The following is a 19,811-nucleotide window of genomic DNA, read 5'->3' as shown; positions in this document are numbered from 1 at the left end:
CTCTCATGTCTTCACCAGGTGAGCATGTGATGGTGGTGGGGCCAAGAGAAGGCATTCTCCTTTAGCTCTTCGGACCCTTGCAGGTTTCTATGGGGATATATGGTCTTTTAGATAGTCTAGACTTAACCTGTGTAAGGTTGCCTGCTTGCCTCCCTGGATGAAGATTAACCATCCATTATGAAGCCAAGCCCTCCCTCCAGTCCATCTGCCTTGGTCCAGGCCTTGGAGGTAGAGAGGAACTGCTGGACCTCATCCCCTTCCCCACCACTACTCCCTTCTCCTTTTGTGTGGTGTCTTTTTAGATTGTAAGCCTGAGGGCAGAGAACCATCTAATTAAAAAGACTGTATGTACAGCGCTGTGTAAATTTACAGAGCTTTATAAATAAAGGTTAATAATAAATAATAATAAATAGGGCTTTATAGGCTGTTACCACCACTTTGAATTGTGCCCAGAAACAAATCAGTAGCCAATGGAGCTGTTTCCATAAGGGAATTATATGCTCCCTATAACTGGCCCCAATCAGCATTATAGCTGCGGCATTTTGAATCTGCTGAAGTTTCCGAACAGTTTCCAAAGGCTCTGGATGACCTCTCCCAGTGTTTTCATGTAGATGTTAAATAACATGGGGGGGGGGGACAGAAGCCTGAGGGACCCCACAGGCCATCGGCCAAAGAGTCGGAGTCCCACACCTTCTAAGTTCGCCCCTCCAGGAAAGACAGGAACCATTGCATAAGAGTGCCTCCACATCCCAGTCCAGAGAGTCAGCCCAGAAGGACATTGTAGTTGATGATATTGAAAGCCACTGAGAGGTCCAGCACGACCGACAGGGACACACTCCACCTGTCCATTTCCTGTGTAGGTCATCCACCAAGGCGACCGAAACTGTCTCTGTCCCATAGCCAGGCTGAAGCCAGATTAAAGTGGATCTAGATAATCAGTTTCATCCAGAAACCCCTGGAGCTGGAGGCCACCATTTGCTCCAGAACCTTGACCAAGAATGGAATATTAGAGATTGGCTCTGATAGTTATTCATAGTGGTGGGATCCAAGGAGGCTTTTTTGGTGAGAGCATCACCACAGCCTCCTTTAGGCAGGATGGAAACCTCCCTTGTTGTAGTGAGGCATTCAACATGAGCAACTGCTGGTTGCTACAGTTCTTGCAGAGAATGCCAGACTACACAGAATTTTGTCTCAACTAACAAGATGTGTCACAGAAAAGAGAGGATGGATGGAATTACAGAGATTAGTTATGCCTCTTAAAAGATCCTAAATATGTATCCCTTCTTTGTACATTTAAAATACATTGTTAGACCACAAGGATTTTTGTTGAAAAGCAGGCAACATATACCAGATTAATGTCATCTCACAGTATGATTATGACAGAAAAGGTAATAGTATTTCTTGACACCCTCAATGACTCTTCTAAGGAAGAGTTGGTCTTGAAAACAACCAAAAGGAAGTGACCCTAAATGGTGCAAGATGTGAGAATTGTTGAACCATTTGGAAACAGTGACCAGTGTTGCCAAATTCAGCATATGTATGTAGAAGCTGTCAGATACTAAAGCTTCATCTGCACTGCAGAATTAATGCAATTTGACACTACTTTAACTGTCATGGCTAAATGCTATGGAATCTTGGGATTTGTAGTTTGTTGTACCACCAGAGCTCTCTGACAAAGAAGTCTAGATATCTCACCAAACTACAAATCCCAGAATTGGATTAGTATCGAGGCATAGCAATTAAAGTGTCAAACTGCATTTGTTTTGTAGTACAGATTAGGGAGCCTATCACATGGGGTTAAAACCCCAGCTTACCTTTCTCAAATTCAGTCCTAATTCGGAAGGCAGCTGGCTGTTATTGCAAAGAAATTGCTGCCAAATTGTAGCCTGAGAGCTTCCGACTTCTAAAAATGGCCACCGAAGCGTCTTACAGGACCCAGGCTGCATCCAGAATGGACCCGGACAGCAATTTGATGGCGATTTCTGACTTCTAAAAATGGCCACCAAAGCAGCTCACAGGACCCAGGCTGCATCCGGCTTGGACCCGGGCTATGATTCAGTAGCTATTTCTTTGGGATAACACCCAGCTGCCTCCTGAATTAGGACTGAATTCGGGAAAGGTAAGCCCCATGTGATAGGGTCCAAAGCCTAAGACAAACCTGGTCAAGATGAAAATGTTAAGAATTAGAGGACTAGGAAAAAGTAAGTTTACAAAGGGAATTGGGATCTTGAGAGGGTTCACACGTTCAGCTATAATGTACAGAACCTACAGATCAGGAAAGGTGCAACCAGTCCGTAGATGCCAGCATAGTTTAAAAGCAGAGTCAAGCTATGGGAGACATGAAGGCTTCCTTCAGAAAACAGTCCTTCCACAAATAAAAAGGAGAAAAAAAGAAGAAAAAGTGCAAGTGAGCAATAAGGGATGTGTGTATTTGCATTTCACATATGTGAACTTACCTTACAACCCAAAATTTGGCACCTGTTGTAAAATTAACATCCTGAGATGATGTGGGATGCTTCTAAGCTAAAGAGCTTCTAGCACTACTAGTGAAGACATTGTGTAGCTATTCAGTCTTTTCACTCTTAATGGTGTTTTCTGTGGAAAGAAAAACATTGGGAAGTTGTTGGAAACCATGGGAAGTTACAAATTGAAGGCAACAACATCTGGACCCTCTGTGTATTCTGTGAATGAAGCTGGGTGAATGCATAATGGAAACCTTGCAGGGAAGCAATTTTCAAATGCACTCTGTCAATTTCCTGTCTTTTTGCTTTGTTTTTTTTACATGTTGTTCCCTTGCCAGCATGATACTGTTTCAAAATATTATATTTGTTACATGGTGGAAGTTTTTAATGTTCTTTCAGTTAAAATACATATTTATGTCTTGCTCACGAGTGCAGGCTATATAAGCTACAAGTTAAACAGAAAGTGATACTGAAAGGAATTGTCACAAAGACCAAAGGGAGTTGACGTGAAACTTATTTTCCTGTGGGGAAAGACTGATATTTTCATAACAACGTGTGTTGAATCTGCACTCCTTCCATTCGTAAAACTAAACGTGTCTCTTTTTATAGGTTCATAATTTTTTTACAGACAGCAGTATATAAATATGGGGAAAATTTAAGGCAAACATTCAAAACCAAGAGTAGAGCTGGACAAGACTTCTTATGACCAGGAGGCAGTTTCCTCTATTGCTTTTTTTTTTTATCAAGGGCAACCATAGAAGTGAGTTGCAAAGATTGCAGGAAAAGGAGGTGACAGTAAGGAGGAAGATGTTACCCCCACCATTTCCTGATTTTTTATTTTCTTCTGCTCGGTTGATGTCTTCATTTTCTTCCATTCCTTAATCTTTGCTTTTCCTTGCTCTCTGCTCTTCTGTGCATGTCAAAAGGTTCTGATTTCTTAGTAAAACTAAAAAGTGATGTTGTGACTTGCCCTTGAGCCTGCCAGTCTCACTGATGGCTTCTAGTTGTGCTGTGGTTCTGTTCTTTATAATGTCTCTCTTTCCCTCAGAGCCCATGCAAGACTGGATGACACCCATCTTGATGACAGAATGGCTCACTTTGATACAGAGTATCAGCGGTTGGAAGCCTCATACAATGACTCTCCCCCTGGAGAAGAGGATTTGATGGTTCACATTGCTGAGGGCAGCAAATGTGAGTGCAGTTGAACTCCTAGTCTTGGTGCCAACCAGCCAGCCATGCAGTGCTGAGGGTGCCTGTGTTTGATGAAAGGCTACTCTGATCAAGATGAATACATGTATTTATTGAAAAACATTCTATTTATTGTCCTGCATGATCCTAAGCAAGTTTGCCCAGATGTAAATCCTCATAAATGTAATGGTGCTCCCTTTCAAATCAGTGTATTTAAGAATGCAGTTTTGAATTGTCATATTGGGACAATGAGCTTGAATATGACTATGAGGTGTTCATCAAAGCTGGTCCCAAAGACCAGAGAGAAATACATATGCTTTTCAACTCTCTTTAGGTATCAATTATCTAACTAGGGGTGATATCAGTAGGTCTGTCAGGCTAAGAAACTACCTCATACAGTTTTTTTGGCTGGCTTCTCTCTATCTTATAAAACTGCTATGCTTAATTTTAGAATGTTATTGTTTATTTGTTTCATTCTATCTCTGTGTTGTAGCTCCCTGGCATCATATTGAGAATTTGGATCTCTTTTTCTCTCGTATATCCTTACCTGTGAAAGGACAAGAATGATTGCATCCCAGCTGTGGTTTGAGGGACAGGGCCTTAGTTGCGGCAAAGGTTCCTTCTAGTCTAAACTTCAGCTCAATCCAAAGACATTAACTTTGTAATTCCCAGACAGAAGAAAGAGGGTTTTTCCTCAGAGTAATGTAATAGACACACAGAAAAGCAGAATTCTTTTCCATATAAATTTGGGAAGAGTGAAGACAGTATCCAGTACAGGTAGGGGGAATATGTGCCTTGGGAGGGACAATCTGCCTTGAACGTGACTTTTGTAGCCATTCCAGGAGACCCTGAACATCCAATTTTCCAAAGAGTTCAATTTATTTGGGGGCAGGTTTCCTTTTCCCCACAAACAACTCAAAATGCCCACAAATGTGGCATTTTAGCTGTTCCACCCCCACAAGAACTTACTTACCCCTTCCCCAAAATGCTAAAAGTGGCTGAAAATGGCAATCTGTATGTAGAGGTGCAGATGCAGCCCCTCATCTAGATACAGTCTATGGAGTCTGTTTAGGCTTTACTGATAAGATGATAATAAAAGGTCTGCATGAAGGTTTATGGTATACCTTCCCAGTGGGATGTTTTTAATTCAAATAACTTCTTTATCTAACTAGTTGTTACTCAGCATGACAGATTAAACTAAGGGAGAGGGGTTCTTATGCAAACTTTGAGATGAGTCTCTGATGAAGCCGGGTGGGTGCTACAGCCAGTAGTCCAAATAATTTTCCTTGACTGTGAACTTCACGTTTATAACCTGCACCAGAAGAATGGCTTCACCTGTATGCTCATTAGTGAGATCTTTGAGTTAATGTGAGTATAAACTCTGTACCACTTTTTGCAGCTAGGGTCTGTAAGATAGCATTCGCATCTTCCCATGGGCACTTTGTCAGACAGAGTGGAGAGGACACAGTTTTTCATGAGGGCTGATGGCTGTTGTTCCTAATTCCCTGCCAGTCAGGTTAACAGGAAAATGAATTCTAGTTTTGTATATTTTTAATCCTGTAATAAAATACAAAATGTCTTGGGTATAAAAGATTCAGACATCTTGGTGCCTTCTGCTGGCTTAGATTGTTTGAAGATGTGAGGTAGCGGAGCATCTCTTCTTTCATGCTGTTTCATGATACATATTCTGTTTTCTCACAGGCAGTTCATTTTTGTTGTGGCCTTCACCACATTTCTTGTCAGCTGTGTTGACTATGATATTCTCTTTGCCAATAAACTGGTGAATCACAGCCAGCATTCCAGTGATCCAGTCAAGGTGACCTTGCCTGATGCCTTCCTGCCTCCCAATGAATGCAGTGCTAGGTAAAGTTCATAATCTCTATCCCATATTTAATTCAGTCCTGTGTTTGCCCACCTTGGAGAGGTTTAAAATCCAAGAAACCTTGTGGACATGAGAAGCCCTGTGCTTGGAAACGGGAGGGGTTTGTGAGTCATGCAGTAAGGGTAGCAGAGGAAATACGTTTACTGTCATAGCCCCCAAGCTGTGGAACGACTTGCTGGAGGTGATCCGTCTTATTACCACCTTAGATGCCTTTAAGAAGGCACTTAAGATGCATCTCTTCCAGCAGGCCTATCCACCCAATCTGTTAAAAGAGTTAGAAATATTCCACCTCTGTTTATAATGATATGTATTTTAAATGACAATTTAGTCAATACATTGTATTGGTAATGGTATATTGTTTTATTGAGTGTATTTTATATGACATTGTAGTTTTAATCTTGTAATTGTTGTTTTTATTGTTGTAATCCCGCCTCGATCTGCAGGGAGAGGCAGGAAATATAAATTTAAAAATATTATTTATTATTAAATAAGGGGTTGAAACATATTTGCAAAAACCTGTAATAACTGTAAGATGCATGCTGTTCCATCCTTGCTGTGAGTCTGTCTCCCTCATAGGATTCAGGCCAATGGCTTTCTGCTCTCCATCCTGGTGATTGCGGGGGTCTTCTGGATCCATCGGCTGATCAAATTCATCTACAACATTTGTTGCTATTGGGAGATCCATTCTTTTTACATCAATGCGCTCAAGATTCCTATGGTAAGCTTTAATTCAAGGACTGTAGGTGTGCATGGTCATATTCATATTCCATGCAAATAAAAAGGGATATTGACATCTAAGTGAAATGTCACATCTCAAGGCAATACCAGAGATTTTGAAGTGAGAAAATCATTATACTTTTTGCAAACTTTATGGGAGCATGTGCATGACAACTGTTTTTGGGGACATTTGACCCAGCAATGTGGTTCTTGTCTTCTTTTCAAAGCACTGAGAAAACATCAGATAAGAACTGTTGGCTAGTAATTTCCATTCTCTCTCTACATATTCTGGGTTTGCTTGCTTGTTTTTTGTCTCTTCTTGACCTTCTTACAGAGGTATGCAGTGCTGCCAATTTCTCCAGTTTAGTGCTAATCCCACAGATGCTCAGTGAAGCCCATTGATCCTGCTTGCTTGAGTGGCAGGGCTGCTATGCTGTGCAGCTGCCATGCCTAGGTTTGCCAGAATCTGCTTCTGGGTTCTTGCCCAAAAGTGTTAGAGGCTATATTTCTGTTACGAATCCTGTTGTTTTCTTGCAGAAGTAGGGAAGATTTGCTCCACTGTATTTGAAAGAACTCCCCCCCCCCAAAAAAAAAAAAGCAAAATTAGTTTGCAGAACAAGAAAGCTCTCTGTGTATGTTTTTCTCTTGCTGTGCAGTATGAGTCAACAAGTCTGACCCTCCCCACGTATGTGGCCTATCTCTGCTTCATTGTACATTTTCTTGACTTGCAGTCTGCATCAGCCCTTGGTGTCACCCCCCCCCCTCCAGTCTAAAAACTCATACAAATTAAAAATTATATCTTGAAGACAAAAAAAAATACTATTTAGGTTTGGCCTGGTCTTTCTTTCTTTTTTCTATTTTTACAACACATTTGAAGGAATTATTTATGTTTTTCTCAACCTTTTTTGAAGCTAAATAGAGAACAGGGGAGAAGAACAACAGAGACTTGTGGGAGCTCCTGGAAAGTTTACTGCATAGTCTATTAAGAAAAGTTGTATATGCTGCATCCACACTGCAGAAATAATCCAGTTTGACACCACTTTAACTGCCATGGCTGAATGCTATTGAATTCTGGGAATTGTAGTTTTGTGTGACATTTAGTCTTTTCTGTCAGAGAGCTCTGGTGCCACAAGAAACTACAGTTCCCAGAATTCCATAGTGTTGAGCCATGGCAGTTAAAGTGGTGTCAAAGTGGATTATTTCTGCAGTGCAGATGCAGCCATAGTGAGATATTGTAGTGAGGGAGGTCAGAAGGAAGATTGATAAGCATGGTGGATTGCTGTGAGGAAAACTTACTAGTATTACTGTGGCTTGAAGGTTGGATACCTTCCAGCAAGCAGTGAAGGAGAGGCTGTTATTCCAATGTCTTTGTTACCCTGATAACCCGACCATCCCTTTTTCTACCTACAGTCCAATTTGCCCTACTACACATGGCAGGAGGTACAGGCACGCATTGTGCAAATCCAGAAGGAACACCAGATCTGCATCCATAAGAAGGAGCTGACTGAGCTGGACATCTACCATCGCATCCTACGTTTCAAGAACTACATGGTAGCCATGGTGAACAAGTCACTACTGCCTGTGCGCTTCCACCTTCCTCTGCTGGGTGACACAGTCTTCTATACACGTGGCCTCAAGTACAACTTTGAGCTTATCTTTTTCTGGGGGCCAGGCTCCCTATTTGAAAATGAGTGGAGTCTTAAAACAGAGTATAAGCGAGGCAGCAACCGCTTGGAACTGGCTGATAAACTAGGCACCCGCATCCTTTGGATTGGCATTGCCAACTTCCTGCTCTGTCCACTTATCCTCATTTGGCAGATCCTCTATGCTTTCTTCAGCTACACAGAGATTCTTAAGAGAGAACCAGGCAGCCTGGGGGCTCGTTGTTGGTCCCTTTATGGCCGTTGCTATCTGCGACATTTCAACGAGTTGGACCATGAGTTACACTCACGGCTCAGCAAAGGCTACAAGCCAGCCTCAAAATATATGAATTGCTTCATTTCACCCTTGCTCACTGTTGTAGCCAAGAATGTGGCCTTCTTTGCTGGCTCCATCCTCGCTGTCCTCATTGCTCTCACAATTTATGATGAGGATGTGCTGGCTGTGGAACATGTCCTTACTACTGTCACAATCCTGGGTGTGGCTGTCACAGTCTGCAGGTGAGCAAAATCAGATGAGAAGAATCTTTCGTGCACTTTAGAAATCAGTGCTTTCTGTTTTGAGTGGCTGTCCAGTTTTGCAGCCACCATAGTCTCTTTCCCCAGTGCCATAAAACTTGATGCCATGCAGCTGAATGATAGTGGTACTATAAATGCTAAAGCAAGGTGCTTGAAGATTGGCTATTCTAAAAGAATCAGTCTCCATAAAGCCTCTAGAAAGTGCAGTCTGCTCCTAACCAAGGCATTTATTCCTGAAATGCTTTGTTTTAATGTATCCATCTGGGTTACAGCAAACAAGGGCTTGGAATCCTGTTGATTTGTTCCAACTAGAGTAGACACAATGAATTAACTGTTGAATGTTGAGTCCACACATAAGTAAATTCAGTTGGTTCAGTGGGTCTTCTCTGATGAGGCATGACAACAGAATAGTTGTAAGTTGCAGAATAGGTACCAATTATTACTTGCTGTTACAAAGTGCCCCCCCCCTTTTATTTTATTTTATTTTGGTGCTTGGCATGTGCCGTTTAAATTCATCTCAATACCAACCTCGGTAAATATAGCTCATAGTGGAATTAGGGGGCCTGAAATTGGCCCATAGGACAATGAAGTTTCCCAGCAATGCTTTAGAAATGGATAATCCTATGAAGGTTAGTTGAGTTGAAACGCATGGGTGATTATGGTCAACTGGGTATGGTTTATAATTCTGGCTGTGATGGTACCTTGGAGTCATTTTCACTGTGACACCTGCATTGTGAGGGACTCTGGGATGCTGCAAGACGACATCTGGTATTTACAGAATGGCAATGCTTTGGATTTTTTAAAAATATATATATATATTTTTGAGGGGGGAATTGTTCTGAGGTGATTCAGACTCTTGCATCAAAAGACAAGAAAGAATTAGGAGATTCAGCAAAACTGAAATACTGTATAGCATATAGAACACAAAGATGGGAATGATATAACTGGCCTATCTTTGGCCCGTTCCACACGGGCAGAAAGTATGTGCTGCGCACGTACTAGGGTTAGAAAGGGGCGTCCTTTCTGGACGCCCCTAACCCTAGTACGCACCCAGTGTGTACAAAATGGCGGTGCCCATTCTACATGGGCGCCGCCATCTTGACGTCGTGGACGCCTGGCGTCCACACATCGCACAGCGGAAATGACGTCACGAGTGCGGCATTGGCACCTTGTGGCGTCATTTCTGTGGAGCAAAAAGAAGCTGCTTTTAGCGGCTTCTTTTTGCTCCGTGAGGGAACCCCGCGGTATGGAAGCTGCGACTCCCTCGCGGAGCAAGCGGAGGTGCCAGCAGACCGTCCTTTTCGGGCGGTCTGTAAAGGGCCTTTGATACTTTGTTATGTTTTGTCTTGACCAGCTTTGAAAATAAATCTGAGATTTTATAAATTACAGCATAAAGGTAATCCTGTTGATTACTTTGTATTAGAGTGAGATAATCTCAGCTGGCTTCAACTCAGTGAAAAACTGCAGTTTGATAGTGATCTAAGAATCCATAATCTAGCAATGTTACTGACCTGTGAGAAATTTTTGAAGCAAGCATTGTATGCATGTTGTATAAACTTTTTATCAAAATATCATTTAGTCTGAAAGATGGCTTGTGTATTCCGAACAAGGACCTAAGCAGGTACAAAAAGTGTAATATAGATTTGCTTTTCACTGCGGTGAATTACTTCAGTTAAAGTGACTGTGCAAATTCAGAACAATATGCTTGTCTGTGTGTCTGTCTTTTCATAAAGAGAGAACTCTGAGATGCTTAATTGAGACACATTCAAGGAGCGTATGGCTACAAGTCACATTAGCTACCGGTATCTGTTACCTCCAGTACTAGGGGAAAATCCAGAATCTTCTGTATATTAGAATATTTTATATATTAAGAAATTAGTGGGAAATTGCTACTGCACTAATGCCATACTTACAGCCTTTCCAGAGGCATCTGGTTGGCTACTGCAGATACAGTAGGCCTCTAATGTGGCTTTTTCTCTGTTGTGACAAATCGTAAGGACATGCAAACTTTTTCAACACAATACTTTTTCATCTGCTTGCTGTTATCTAGGGATGCAGATATTTTTTACATGTATTTGTGTGTCCTCTCTGTCTTGCAGATCCTTCATCCCAGACCAGCACTTGGTATTCTGCCCAGAGCAGCTGCTCCGGGTGATTTTGGCACATATCCACTACATGCCTGACCACTGGCAAGGCAACGCCCATCGTTATGAGACCCGAGATGAATTTGCCCAGCTCTTCCAATACAAGGCGGTGAGGTGGGGTGGGTAGGGTGGAAGGGAGGGAGGGAGTTGCATCAATGCTATCCTTGGGGCTTAGACAGAGACCTTACATGTCAGTATTATTTCTTTGAAAGTTAGGAAGCTTCTCTGGAACAAAGGCAGCACTTGGAGTCCTGTCACAATAGTATGGCATTCAGTTTCTTGAAGTGAGTACCTTTGTCTCCCATACTCTAGGTGTTCATTTTGGAAGAGCTGCTTAGCCCTATTGTGACTCCCTTGATCCTCATCTTCTGTCTGAGGCCCAAAGCTGTGGAGATCATTGATTTCTTCCGCAACTTCACAGTGGAGGTGGTGGGGGTGGGAGACACCTGCTCCTTCGCCCAGATGGATGTACGCCAGCATGGACACCCTGCAGTAGGTCACAGCAAAACTGGGACATTTGGGGGAGAGCTGGGGATTAGAGAAATAGCTGCACTTTTTACTTCATGTGAATGTCATATTTTCCATAGTCGAATGACAGGCTGTGAGATAGTGACCACAGCATATGCAGACACGGAGCACAGACTTGAAGAAATCAAGCAGTAACATTTGGTTTATTTGAGGTGATGCGTGGCTAATTGCCTTCATATTTTTAGCTAGATTTTCATCAAAGAGTGGGGATGTCATTTCTTCCAGTACAGCATGAACAGTTGCTTTTTTTTGTTTTAGGACAGGTGAAGTTATTTTTTTAAAAAGGGTGAAGTGTTGTAGGCATGTAGTACATAGGAAGTTCTTTATGACGTCACAAATTGTCTGATTTGCAACTTTCACGCCTTATAAAAATAACGTCTTAGTGTTATGAAAAGTAATTGCCTAAATTAAATGAGAAATGATGGTATTTTATTGGTTTTATTTTTATTGGTATAGACTAGAGTTATTGAAGCAAGAATAACCTCTTCAGGAAAACTAACTTTTCTCTTTGCAACCTCTGCCCACACTTGCAGTGGTGGATCACTTATACATGTTCCAGTGTCCAATCAGGTTTTGACCAGAGAAAGGATGAATAAGTCTGATTCAGACTTAGTTTTAAATAAATGTTTCTATGGAGGTCTGTCCTTCCACTCAGTCTCTTATTGGAACATTGTGGACTCCTGATGGGAATCTGCCAAGCTGTATTAGTCTCAGTAACCTGGCGGACACATGTGGATCTTAGTGTGTTTGTCACCCTTTGGGTTTTTTGTTGTACATTTCAGTAAATATATATAATTGGATACATCTCATGGAGGCAGTGTGTTGTATCTTACAGTGGATGTCAGCTGGGAAGACGGAGGCTTCAATTTACCAGCAGGCTGAAGATGGCAAGACAGAGCTGTCCCTTATGCACTTTGCCATCACCAACCCACATTGGCAGCCTCCTCGGGAGAGCACAGCCTTCATCGGCTTGCTTAAGGAACGTGTGCATCGTGACAGCAGCCTGGCACTGGCCCAGCAGGCTGTACTCCCTGACAATACTCTCTTCACTTCCATCCAGTCACTGCAGTCAGAATCTGAGGTACCTACCAAGAAGGTGGAGGGAATTTGCAAATGGCAGAATAGACTTAATCCTGGTCTGTTATGGAAGAGAGAAGCCATGTGTTGAGTTGGTTTTATGTGATATCGTATTTTGTGTATTCCCTTGTGTGTCATGCCATGAGAGAGTAGGGGGTTGATATCTCTGCATAGACCTCCATGTCAGTAAAGTGAGTACCAAAGGAAGGTAAAGAATTGCTAGGAAAGTTTTCTTTCTTCCACAAATGTGCTATTGCTACCTTGCCTCTTGTTGGTAAAGCTCAAAGCAGGAGTGGAGAACCTGTGCTCCTCCAAATGCTGAAGTACAGCTCCCATCTTTGATTGTTCATCATGCTGGCTGAGGTTAATGGAAGTTGGATACCACCAGCATCAGCATCATTCTCCACCTAAAGCCTGATATCTCCACCTAAAGCCTCATATACTCAGATTATCTGGATCCATTTTCTTCTATTCATCTTCTATTTACAGAGACTTTTACATAGCATCTCGATAGTGATTAAAAAATTAATTCTCACTGCCATTTAGAAAGCATTCAAATTGCTTTGGGTTAAAACTTGATGAGCTGTCCTTGGGGATGTGAAAGATGTTAGAAGTACTCACTCCAGGCAAGGATGTAGTCAATTACACTATATCTTTGCCCTATAGTGTAGTTGGGTTGTGGTGGTACAGTATCGTACCCTGAAATTAATAGGACTTACTTGTTCCACCCTTCTCTCCCTGCAGCCCCACAGCCTGATTGCCAATGTGATTGCAGGCTCCTCAGCCCTGGGCTACCAGGCAGTCCGTGATGCCCAGGCCTCAAGGCATCTCTCTGCTGTATCTGAGGTGGCATCTGCCCTGCGTTCTTTCTCTCCTCTTCAATCTGCTCACACAGCCCATGGGAGTGCCCATGCAGATGGTTCCCAGCTCCGGGGCCCTGGCACAATGATTGGCTCTGGGTAAGAAGCTGCCTGCTGTACAGAACTCCAGAAAAATGCCAAGGATCAAGCATCTCACTAGCACCGTAGCCAGAGTGCTTTGTTGTATTTGTAATGTTTTTTCCCCAACAAGTGAGATACTCACTCTCATCAGTTCTGTTTAAAAGCCACAGCAAGAATCTCTTTATTACCACCCTTCCTCCTGCAATCTGGGTAATGAGTGCATACATTCTTCACAACTGGAGCTGTAGTTGTAAGGCTATCCAGTTCAGCAAAATTTCACAAAAGACTTCTGTGATTCTGAATGTCTATGTTGGGGTCCCTTCCTTTTTCTATAGACATGATGTGGCTAGCATTATTCTTTCTACCTGATAAGAAGCTTTTGATTTCAGCATGTAGAGGTGGGATGGGGCATGGTGAGGTGGTTAGAGTCCTGAACACTGAAGAATCCTTTCTAACCCTGCAATTTCTAATCTTTTCTCCATTCTGGCTGCAGGGCTGATGCGAGGACTGCTAGCTCTGGCAGCAGTGCATGGGAGGGTCAGCTTCAGAGCCTGATCCTTTCAGAATATGCTTCTACTGAGATGAGCCTGCATGCTCTCTACATGCATGAGGTGAGCTGAGCCCACAGAATCATACAGGCTTAGGCAATGAGCCATGGAGGTCAATTAGACTCACAAAGATATGAAAGCCTGAATGATCCTAGCTTAGGAAATGATATAGATCTGTGTTGTCTGGTAAAAAAACAAACTGAACTCAGAACAAATAATAATAAATAAAAAATTTATTTCTATCCCGCCTTTCCAGGGATCAAGGCAGCGTACAATAGTGGGATTTATCATCCCAATGACAGATAAAAAGATTACAATAAAAACATTACAATATCAGGATAAAAACAACGGCAATACACAGACTGTGGGACTTCCCTGTGGACCAAAAAGAACCTGCAAAAAGAGGGTTCTTCTTGCGGCGCCATTATGATGCTGCAGTGTGCCAATGGCGCACTCGTGACATCACAATGGTGCCGCAATGTGCGCATGCTAGGCGCCCGTCACGTAATGATGGCAGTGCCCATCTGTACAGGGCACTGCCATTTTGATTCCCTTGTCATGTGCGAGGGGCATCTAGAAGCACTGCCCCTTGCACGTGATAAGCGCGCCCTGTCGCGCCCATCTGGACCAGGCCAAAGTTTTCCATGGCTGCAGATGGAAAGATACAGAAGCCTGCATAGACCACACGAGGAATAGAAGCATGTGCAATTTATATTGTCTCCACTGCTGAATTGGGGTAACTTGAGCTATGTTGGTGGCACATAGAGTCTGAGTTGGTTGAGCCTGGCCCTAAAGGGTCTTATTAATTCACTCTGTCATCCACACAGTTACACAAACAGCATGCCCAGTTGGACCTAGAGCGGCATCTGTGGCACCGACAGGAGAGTGATGAAAGTGGTGAGAGTGCCCAAGAGGAGCCAGAGGCTCAGCGGAGCACCCCTGGCAGTAGCATTCCTCGTTCAGCCAGCTATCCTTTTGCTTCACCTCGTCAAGCTGGGGATGAAGCAGCTGCTCTGCAAGCAGGATTCCAGCGCCGGTATGGTGGAGTCTCAGGTATGTATAAGAAGTCATGGTCCTTCTCTGTTCCTTGGTCAGGAAAAATCCTGCTCCATGCCCGACATTGCAGGGCTACTCAGGGAATGGGTTAGGGCCATGATGGTGAGCGTATGGCACACGTGCAGTGGGTGGCACGCAATGCCATTTCGCCAGGCACGGGCCAAGAGAGGGAGGAACAGGCATGCACGTGCCTGTTCCTCCTCCTCCTCCCTGCCTTTTTTTGGCTTCCAGCTATCTGAGACAGTGGGAAGACAGAAAATGGCGCTGGGGAGAAGGAGCCAGAGGTGCGTGTCTCTGGCTCCTCCTTCCAGCCCTCTCCTGGCCTTCAGATCCTGGAGACAGCTGGAAGCCAGGCAAAAAGTGGGGGGAGGAGCGACTGGTGAGTGCCAGTGGCTCCTCCCCAGGGACCTTTGCCAGCTTCCAACTGTCTCAAGAGAGGCAGCTGGGGGCAGGGAAAAGTCCGTGGGGAAGAGGGATGGGCACATGCCCAGGCCTCTTCTTTCCCACTTACCTTTCCTCTGCCGCAATGGGCTCCAGGGAGGCAACTTTTCCTTAGAGCTGTCTATACTGAGGCTGACAGAAGGTTCCTTGCTATCTTTTCTGTTTCAATATTGAATTTACTATTCCCAGCAGTAGTAAAAGTAAGTCAGCACTGTTACATATGACATTCTAATTTAATGCATACTATTCTTGAAGAATTCCCCAGTTTTTTTGCCTTTGCTGTTATTATGAAAGAAGGTACCATTTACTTTGTGATTTGGGCTCTGTTTTAGTTTGTTAAAATTTATAAATGTTTCTTCAAGCAAGGGTCAAAGCCAAAAGTGGAAAGATGGTGTGTATCTTATTGGGTGTTCTTAGAGGAACAAATGTGGTTTGTACAGGTAGAAAGCTCCAAGATAAACAGTACCTACAAAATGTTTTTATTTTTAATGACATTGCTTCTGTTATTTATTCCTGTTGACACTGCACTACTGTATCTCTGTTAGGCAGATGGCTGAAGAGACAGAGTAGACAGGATACCTCAAACAGACATGGAAAAAGCTGTTCTCATTTAACAATCTACTGCTGCTTCTTTGATCACCTGCTTCTTTTTTTATCTGTCTTTACACAGATCCTGGTACAGTGAACAGAGCCCCCTCACACTTTGCTCGGCTGCCACTTGGAGGCTGGGCTGAGGATGGCCAAACTGCTCGACATCCAGAGCCTGTCCCAGAGGAGAGTTCAGAAGATGAATTGCCACCTCAGATTCACAAGGTATAGCTTGGTCCATACTTGAGCACTGGCAATAGATTGGTTGTGTGAACCATATAATTTTGGGGACTTTTACTGGGTGGTATGTACTAGTACATACAAGGGACGCAGTGGCTCAAATGGTTACGACACTGGCCTGTTGATTGTAGGATTGGCAAGTTGGCAGTTTGAAGCCCAGGTGCCGCATGATGAGGTGAGCTCCCATCACTAGTCCCAGCTTCTGCCAACCTAGCAGTTTGAAATCATGTTCTGTGCAATCATGCTGGCCACATGATCACAGAATAGTCTCTGACAACACTGGCTCTTCAGCTTAGTAATGGGGATGAGCACCACCCCCTATGGTGAAACACAATTTGACAACCCTGTCAACAGGGAATACCTTAACCTTTACTACCAGAAATGTCCCAACCAAGAATTGGTCCATAAATTAGTAGTTCTGAGTTTGGGAAGTCATGATTGGGCTTATCTAATTCAACATTTAACTACCTCTTCATAAGCAGATTAGATACATCAAACATATTACAATTACTTTTGACTAAAGTGTGCAAGAAAGAGGAAGAAAGTAAGGCAGACAAAGAAATCTAGAAGGAGAGTTGTGGACTAAGAGCGATGAAAGGAGGACCAAGAGATGTCCCAAACATAGCACACTCTGCCCAAGATCTTTATTTATTTCTGAAGCTTCAGTAAAGCAACTATGTGCAAAAGAAGTCTTCAGTTGAAAAGAGTCATCTCCTGGTTAAAAGTACCAATATCAATATATGTGTTTCTTGCTACTGCTTCACAATATGTACAGTGGGCCCTTGGTATCTGCTCAGGTTTAGTTCCAGGACCCCACGTGGATGCTCAAGTCCCATTAAATACAATATCATAATAAAATGGTGTTCCTTATATAAAATGGCAAAATCAAGGTTTGCTTTTTGGAATTGTATTTTTTAATATTTTCAAGCCATAGATGATTGAATCTGTGGATAAAAAAAAATCTGTGGACATAGAGGGTAAACTATAATAGTAAAAAGTTTCCTTTGGACAGCTCTTAAAGACAGGGGAAACTTGTTTTTCCTCTGTATCTGTTCATCCTGGACTTCAGTTGCTCTCACTTTCATTCACAAAATATAAAACATTGCTTAAAAAAGTAGTGAGATTTTCAGAATACTGAATTTCTTGTCACCAAAATTAGAGTGGTGTGTATATGCAGCTTTGTTCCTTTTGGCCGTATCAGTCTTTTCTTCATGTGAATAACTTCCTCAATCTCCAACAGGTATAGCGATGAAGACTAAAGATCCAATGAGGATTCAAAATTCTGGGCCTGCCTCTGATTACCTGAGTTTACCCTGCCCTACAAGGTATGGGTTGGCTCAGGTGTCCATGTCCTGGGCGTCAGTAACAGAAGGAGGAAGGTGTGAGGTCAGCAGTGCCTTTGTGGTAGGCAGAACTCTATCCAGATGTGCATCATGCCAGTGGCATGCAAGCTGAGCATAGGCTGGATGCGTGTGTGATTACATATATTTGTCCGTGTCTGCATATGTGTCGTCCATATTGGAGAATCATCTGAGACCCACACAGAATGCCACAGAGCACGCAGGAGAGCAGAGAGGTTGGTGGATGCTCACCCTGCCTGAAAAGTTCCAGAGTGGGAGGAGAACCTGCTGTATGGACCCTCATAAGAGGCAGGAAAAGCTGTCTCACTCTCCAGACTTGCAACATGATCAAAGATGCAATCAAGAGATAGATTTGGACTCAGGAAAAAAAAGGGCTGTGTGAGATTATTTTTGTAAGAGGAATGGGGCATAGGCTTCCTCCAGTGACAGAGCCTGACTCAAATGAAGCTTTCTACAGACAAAAAGGAGGTGCGGTGCATACCTTCTACCATTCACTCATGCATTTCAAAGCCAAGCCAGAAGGAGCATCCCTATAGTGCCATCATTACTTAGGGCAGAATCTGCCTTCCTGTGGGCACAGTTGCACTGCACAGGGACACATTGCTTTCTTGTCCTTGCAGTATAAAGCACAATCTGACCAGATCCTAACCAGAAGGTTACTTGAACCAGTATTTGAAGTGACATAATTTAACATCCCACTTGCCAAATAATGCCAAGTCTGAAATCCTCCGTCTCCAGGGAGATGGATCTGTTCTGTGGAAGCCCCTTTGCTCGTGTTTTGTTCATCCTGCTAGACTTAAAACAGAAAAGGAGACACTGCACCACATACTGCATGTGTGTGCATGAGAGATAGATAGAGGAGGGCAGTGATTGACTCTCCATCATCATGCTCTTTGAATATTTCTCAAATCCTCATACACTACAAATTGGTGCTGCCCACTTGTGATGCCCTCCTTTTGTACAGGTGCCTTGATGGTAAGTCTTACATTTCAAAATAAAATCTATCACTATATTACCTATTAGAGGAGCTTTGGAGTCTTACTGAAATAGTTGGACTTTCCACCCTGTTCAACAGAGCATCCTTAAGACCTGGCTTCAGAAGTCTTGCAGATCCTAGTGCTTTCCCACCTTTATAAAAGAACACTATTCTGTCAGCTCCTGCACCACTCCTGCCCCAATTGCTCTCTGGCCCCAGGAGAGCAGCAGAGAATCTTGTGGCCTGCACAGTTTACATTACAGCCTGTCCTTTTGGGGCAGCTAATAAAAACATCACAGGAAAGTTGGTCAAATCCAGCCAATCATTGCATGGGTTAATGTTAGCCCTCTTTAAGAACCATAGACCCCCCCCTCCCCCCACATGTCTCTGTCTAACGTTAATGTAGTTCTATCTAGGGCCAAAGTCAGAGCACTTCTGTTGTTTTACAATGAATACTGCAACCTCCATCAGCCACTTGCCAAAACCACTGCTTAGTGTGGGAAAAGAGGTTTGCTGTCACAAATAAAACATGCATTCTTACTGTCTATGGGTATGAGTTAGGTTGTGCAGAGATCCCCATTACTATAGGCTGCCCATTGTTTTAGGAGCCCAGTATCCTGAAATTATTTTCCCTTGTCCTTTAAGAAAAATATTATATGTCCCCAGCAGCCAAAGTACTGATTTCAACTAGTGGCTTACCATTGTTTGACAAGGAGATTCCATTGCAAGGACCAGTGCTATCTCTTTCCCCCACTAGCTTCACAAAGGGGACATGATAATTGTTTTGGGGTCAGCGTTGAAATGGGAATTGGTGAGCTGCTGCTTCAAATAATTTTCTTTTCAAAAAGTATAGAACAGGCCTCTCTCCTGTCCAGAGGTATTAGACTACCTTTCCCCCATATCTGCAAGTATAGGATGACCATCATCACCAGTTAGCATGGTGGCTACTAGCTGGGGATGATAGAAATTTTCATCCACTAATTCTGGAGGGAAGGCTAGTTCAGAAGTATGGACAAGGCTGGGGTTAGCTGTGTCCAATACTCCTCAGATTTTAAGGATTTCAGTGAATGGCATGGTATTGATTTGTGTCTTTCCCATAATGTCTGATGGACTATGGAAAGGGAGACAAGTTGATAATTTGTTATTTTGAACTGTGCCAGCATGGCATCAGTTCCAGAGCATCCATCCTGGCCCTGCTCCCACCTCAGCAAAATATTGGTAGTCTTGGTCTGGCTGTGAATAAAGAGGATATTTTAGCCAAAACACTGGGATGGAGAGGGAGTGCCTGCAGCCTCATATTAAGCTTGTCTTTGCCCCATCTCCATGTGCATGGAACAGCCACCTGCTGCCTCCTGTTTTATTTATGGCACATGAGAGGCTAGGCTGTGAGTGTGTGGAACACTACAAGTGGTTTGTAAAACAGAGCTTATGCCTGGCATCCTGTGCAGTGCTGTCTTTCTACTGAATAAAGAGGGATGTTTAAAA

At 43.2% G+C, this 19,811-nt stretch overlaps 1 protein-coding gene across 4 annotated transcripts in view; it reads left to right on the top strand.

Moving 5' to 3' along the window:
- ATG9A (autophagy related 9A) overlaps positions 1-19,811 on the top strand; it is a 22,119-nt gene extending 2,308 nt beyond the window's left edge. For 2 of the 4 annotated variants that reach the window (XM_042461651.1, XM_042461658.1), the window contains exons 3-16: positions 3,511-3,653; positions 4,144-4,187; positions 4,954-5,018; positions 5,352-5,513; positions 6,109-6,250; positions 7,660-8,408; positions 10,526-10,679; positions 10,883-11,062; positions 11,934-12,179; positions 12,920-13,134; positions 13,610-13,727; positions 14,492-14,717; positions 15,832-15,974; positions 17,230-19,811. In XM_042461651.1, coding sequence (XP_042317585.1) covers positions 3,551-3,653; positions 4,144-4,187; positions 4,954-5,018; positions 5,352-5,513; positions 6,109-6,250; positions 7,660-8,408; positions 10,526-10,679; positions 10,883-11,062; positions 11,934-12,179; positions 12,920-13,134; positions 13,610-13,727; positions 14,492-14,717; positions 15,832-15,974; positions 17,230-17,235 — 2,553 coding nt within the window. In that variant the 5' untranslated portion in view covers positions 3,511-3,550 and the 3' untranslated portion in view covers positions 17,236-19,811. Of the gene's footprint in view, positions 1-3,510; positions 3,654-4,143; positions 4,188-4,953; positions 5,019-5,351; positions 5,514-6,108; positions 6,251-7,659; positions 8,409-10,525; positions 10,680-10,882; positions 11,063-11,933; positions 12,180-12,919; positions 13,135-13,609; positions 13,728-14,491; positions 14,718-15,831; positions 15,981-17,229 lie in introns of those variants that run through there. The other 2 variants (XM_042461675.1, XM_042461667.1) reach the window with 2 other exon arrangements.

The sequence above is a fragment of the Sceloporus undulatus genome, chromosome 1, assembly GCF_019175285.1.
Source record: "Sceloporus undulatus isolate JIND9_A2432 ecotype Alabama chromosome 1, SceUnd_v1.1, whole genome shotgun sequence".
Lineage (NCBI taxonomy): Eukaryota > Metazoa > Chordata > Lepidosauria > Squamata > Phrynosomatidae > Sceloporus > Sceloporus undulatus.
The sequence above is the reverse complement of the archived record's forward strand: the minus strand, read 5'-3'. Positions and strand labels throughout refer to the sequence as shown.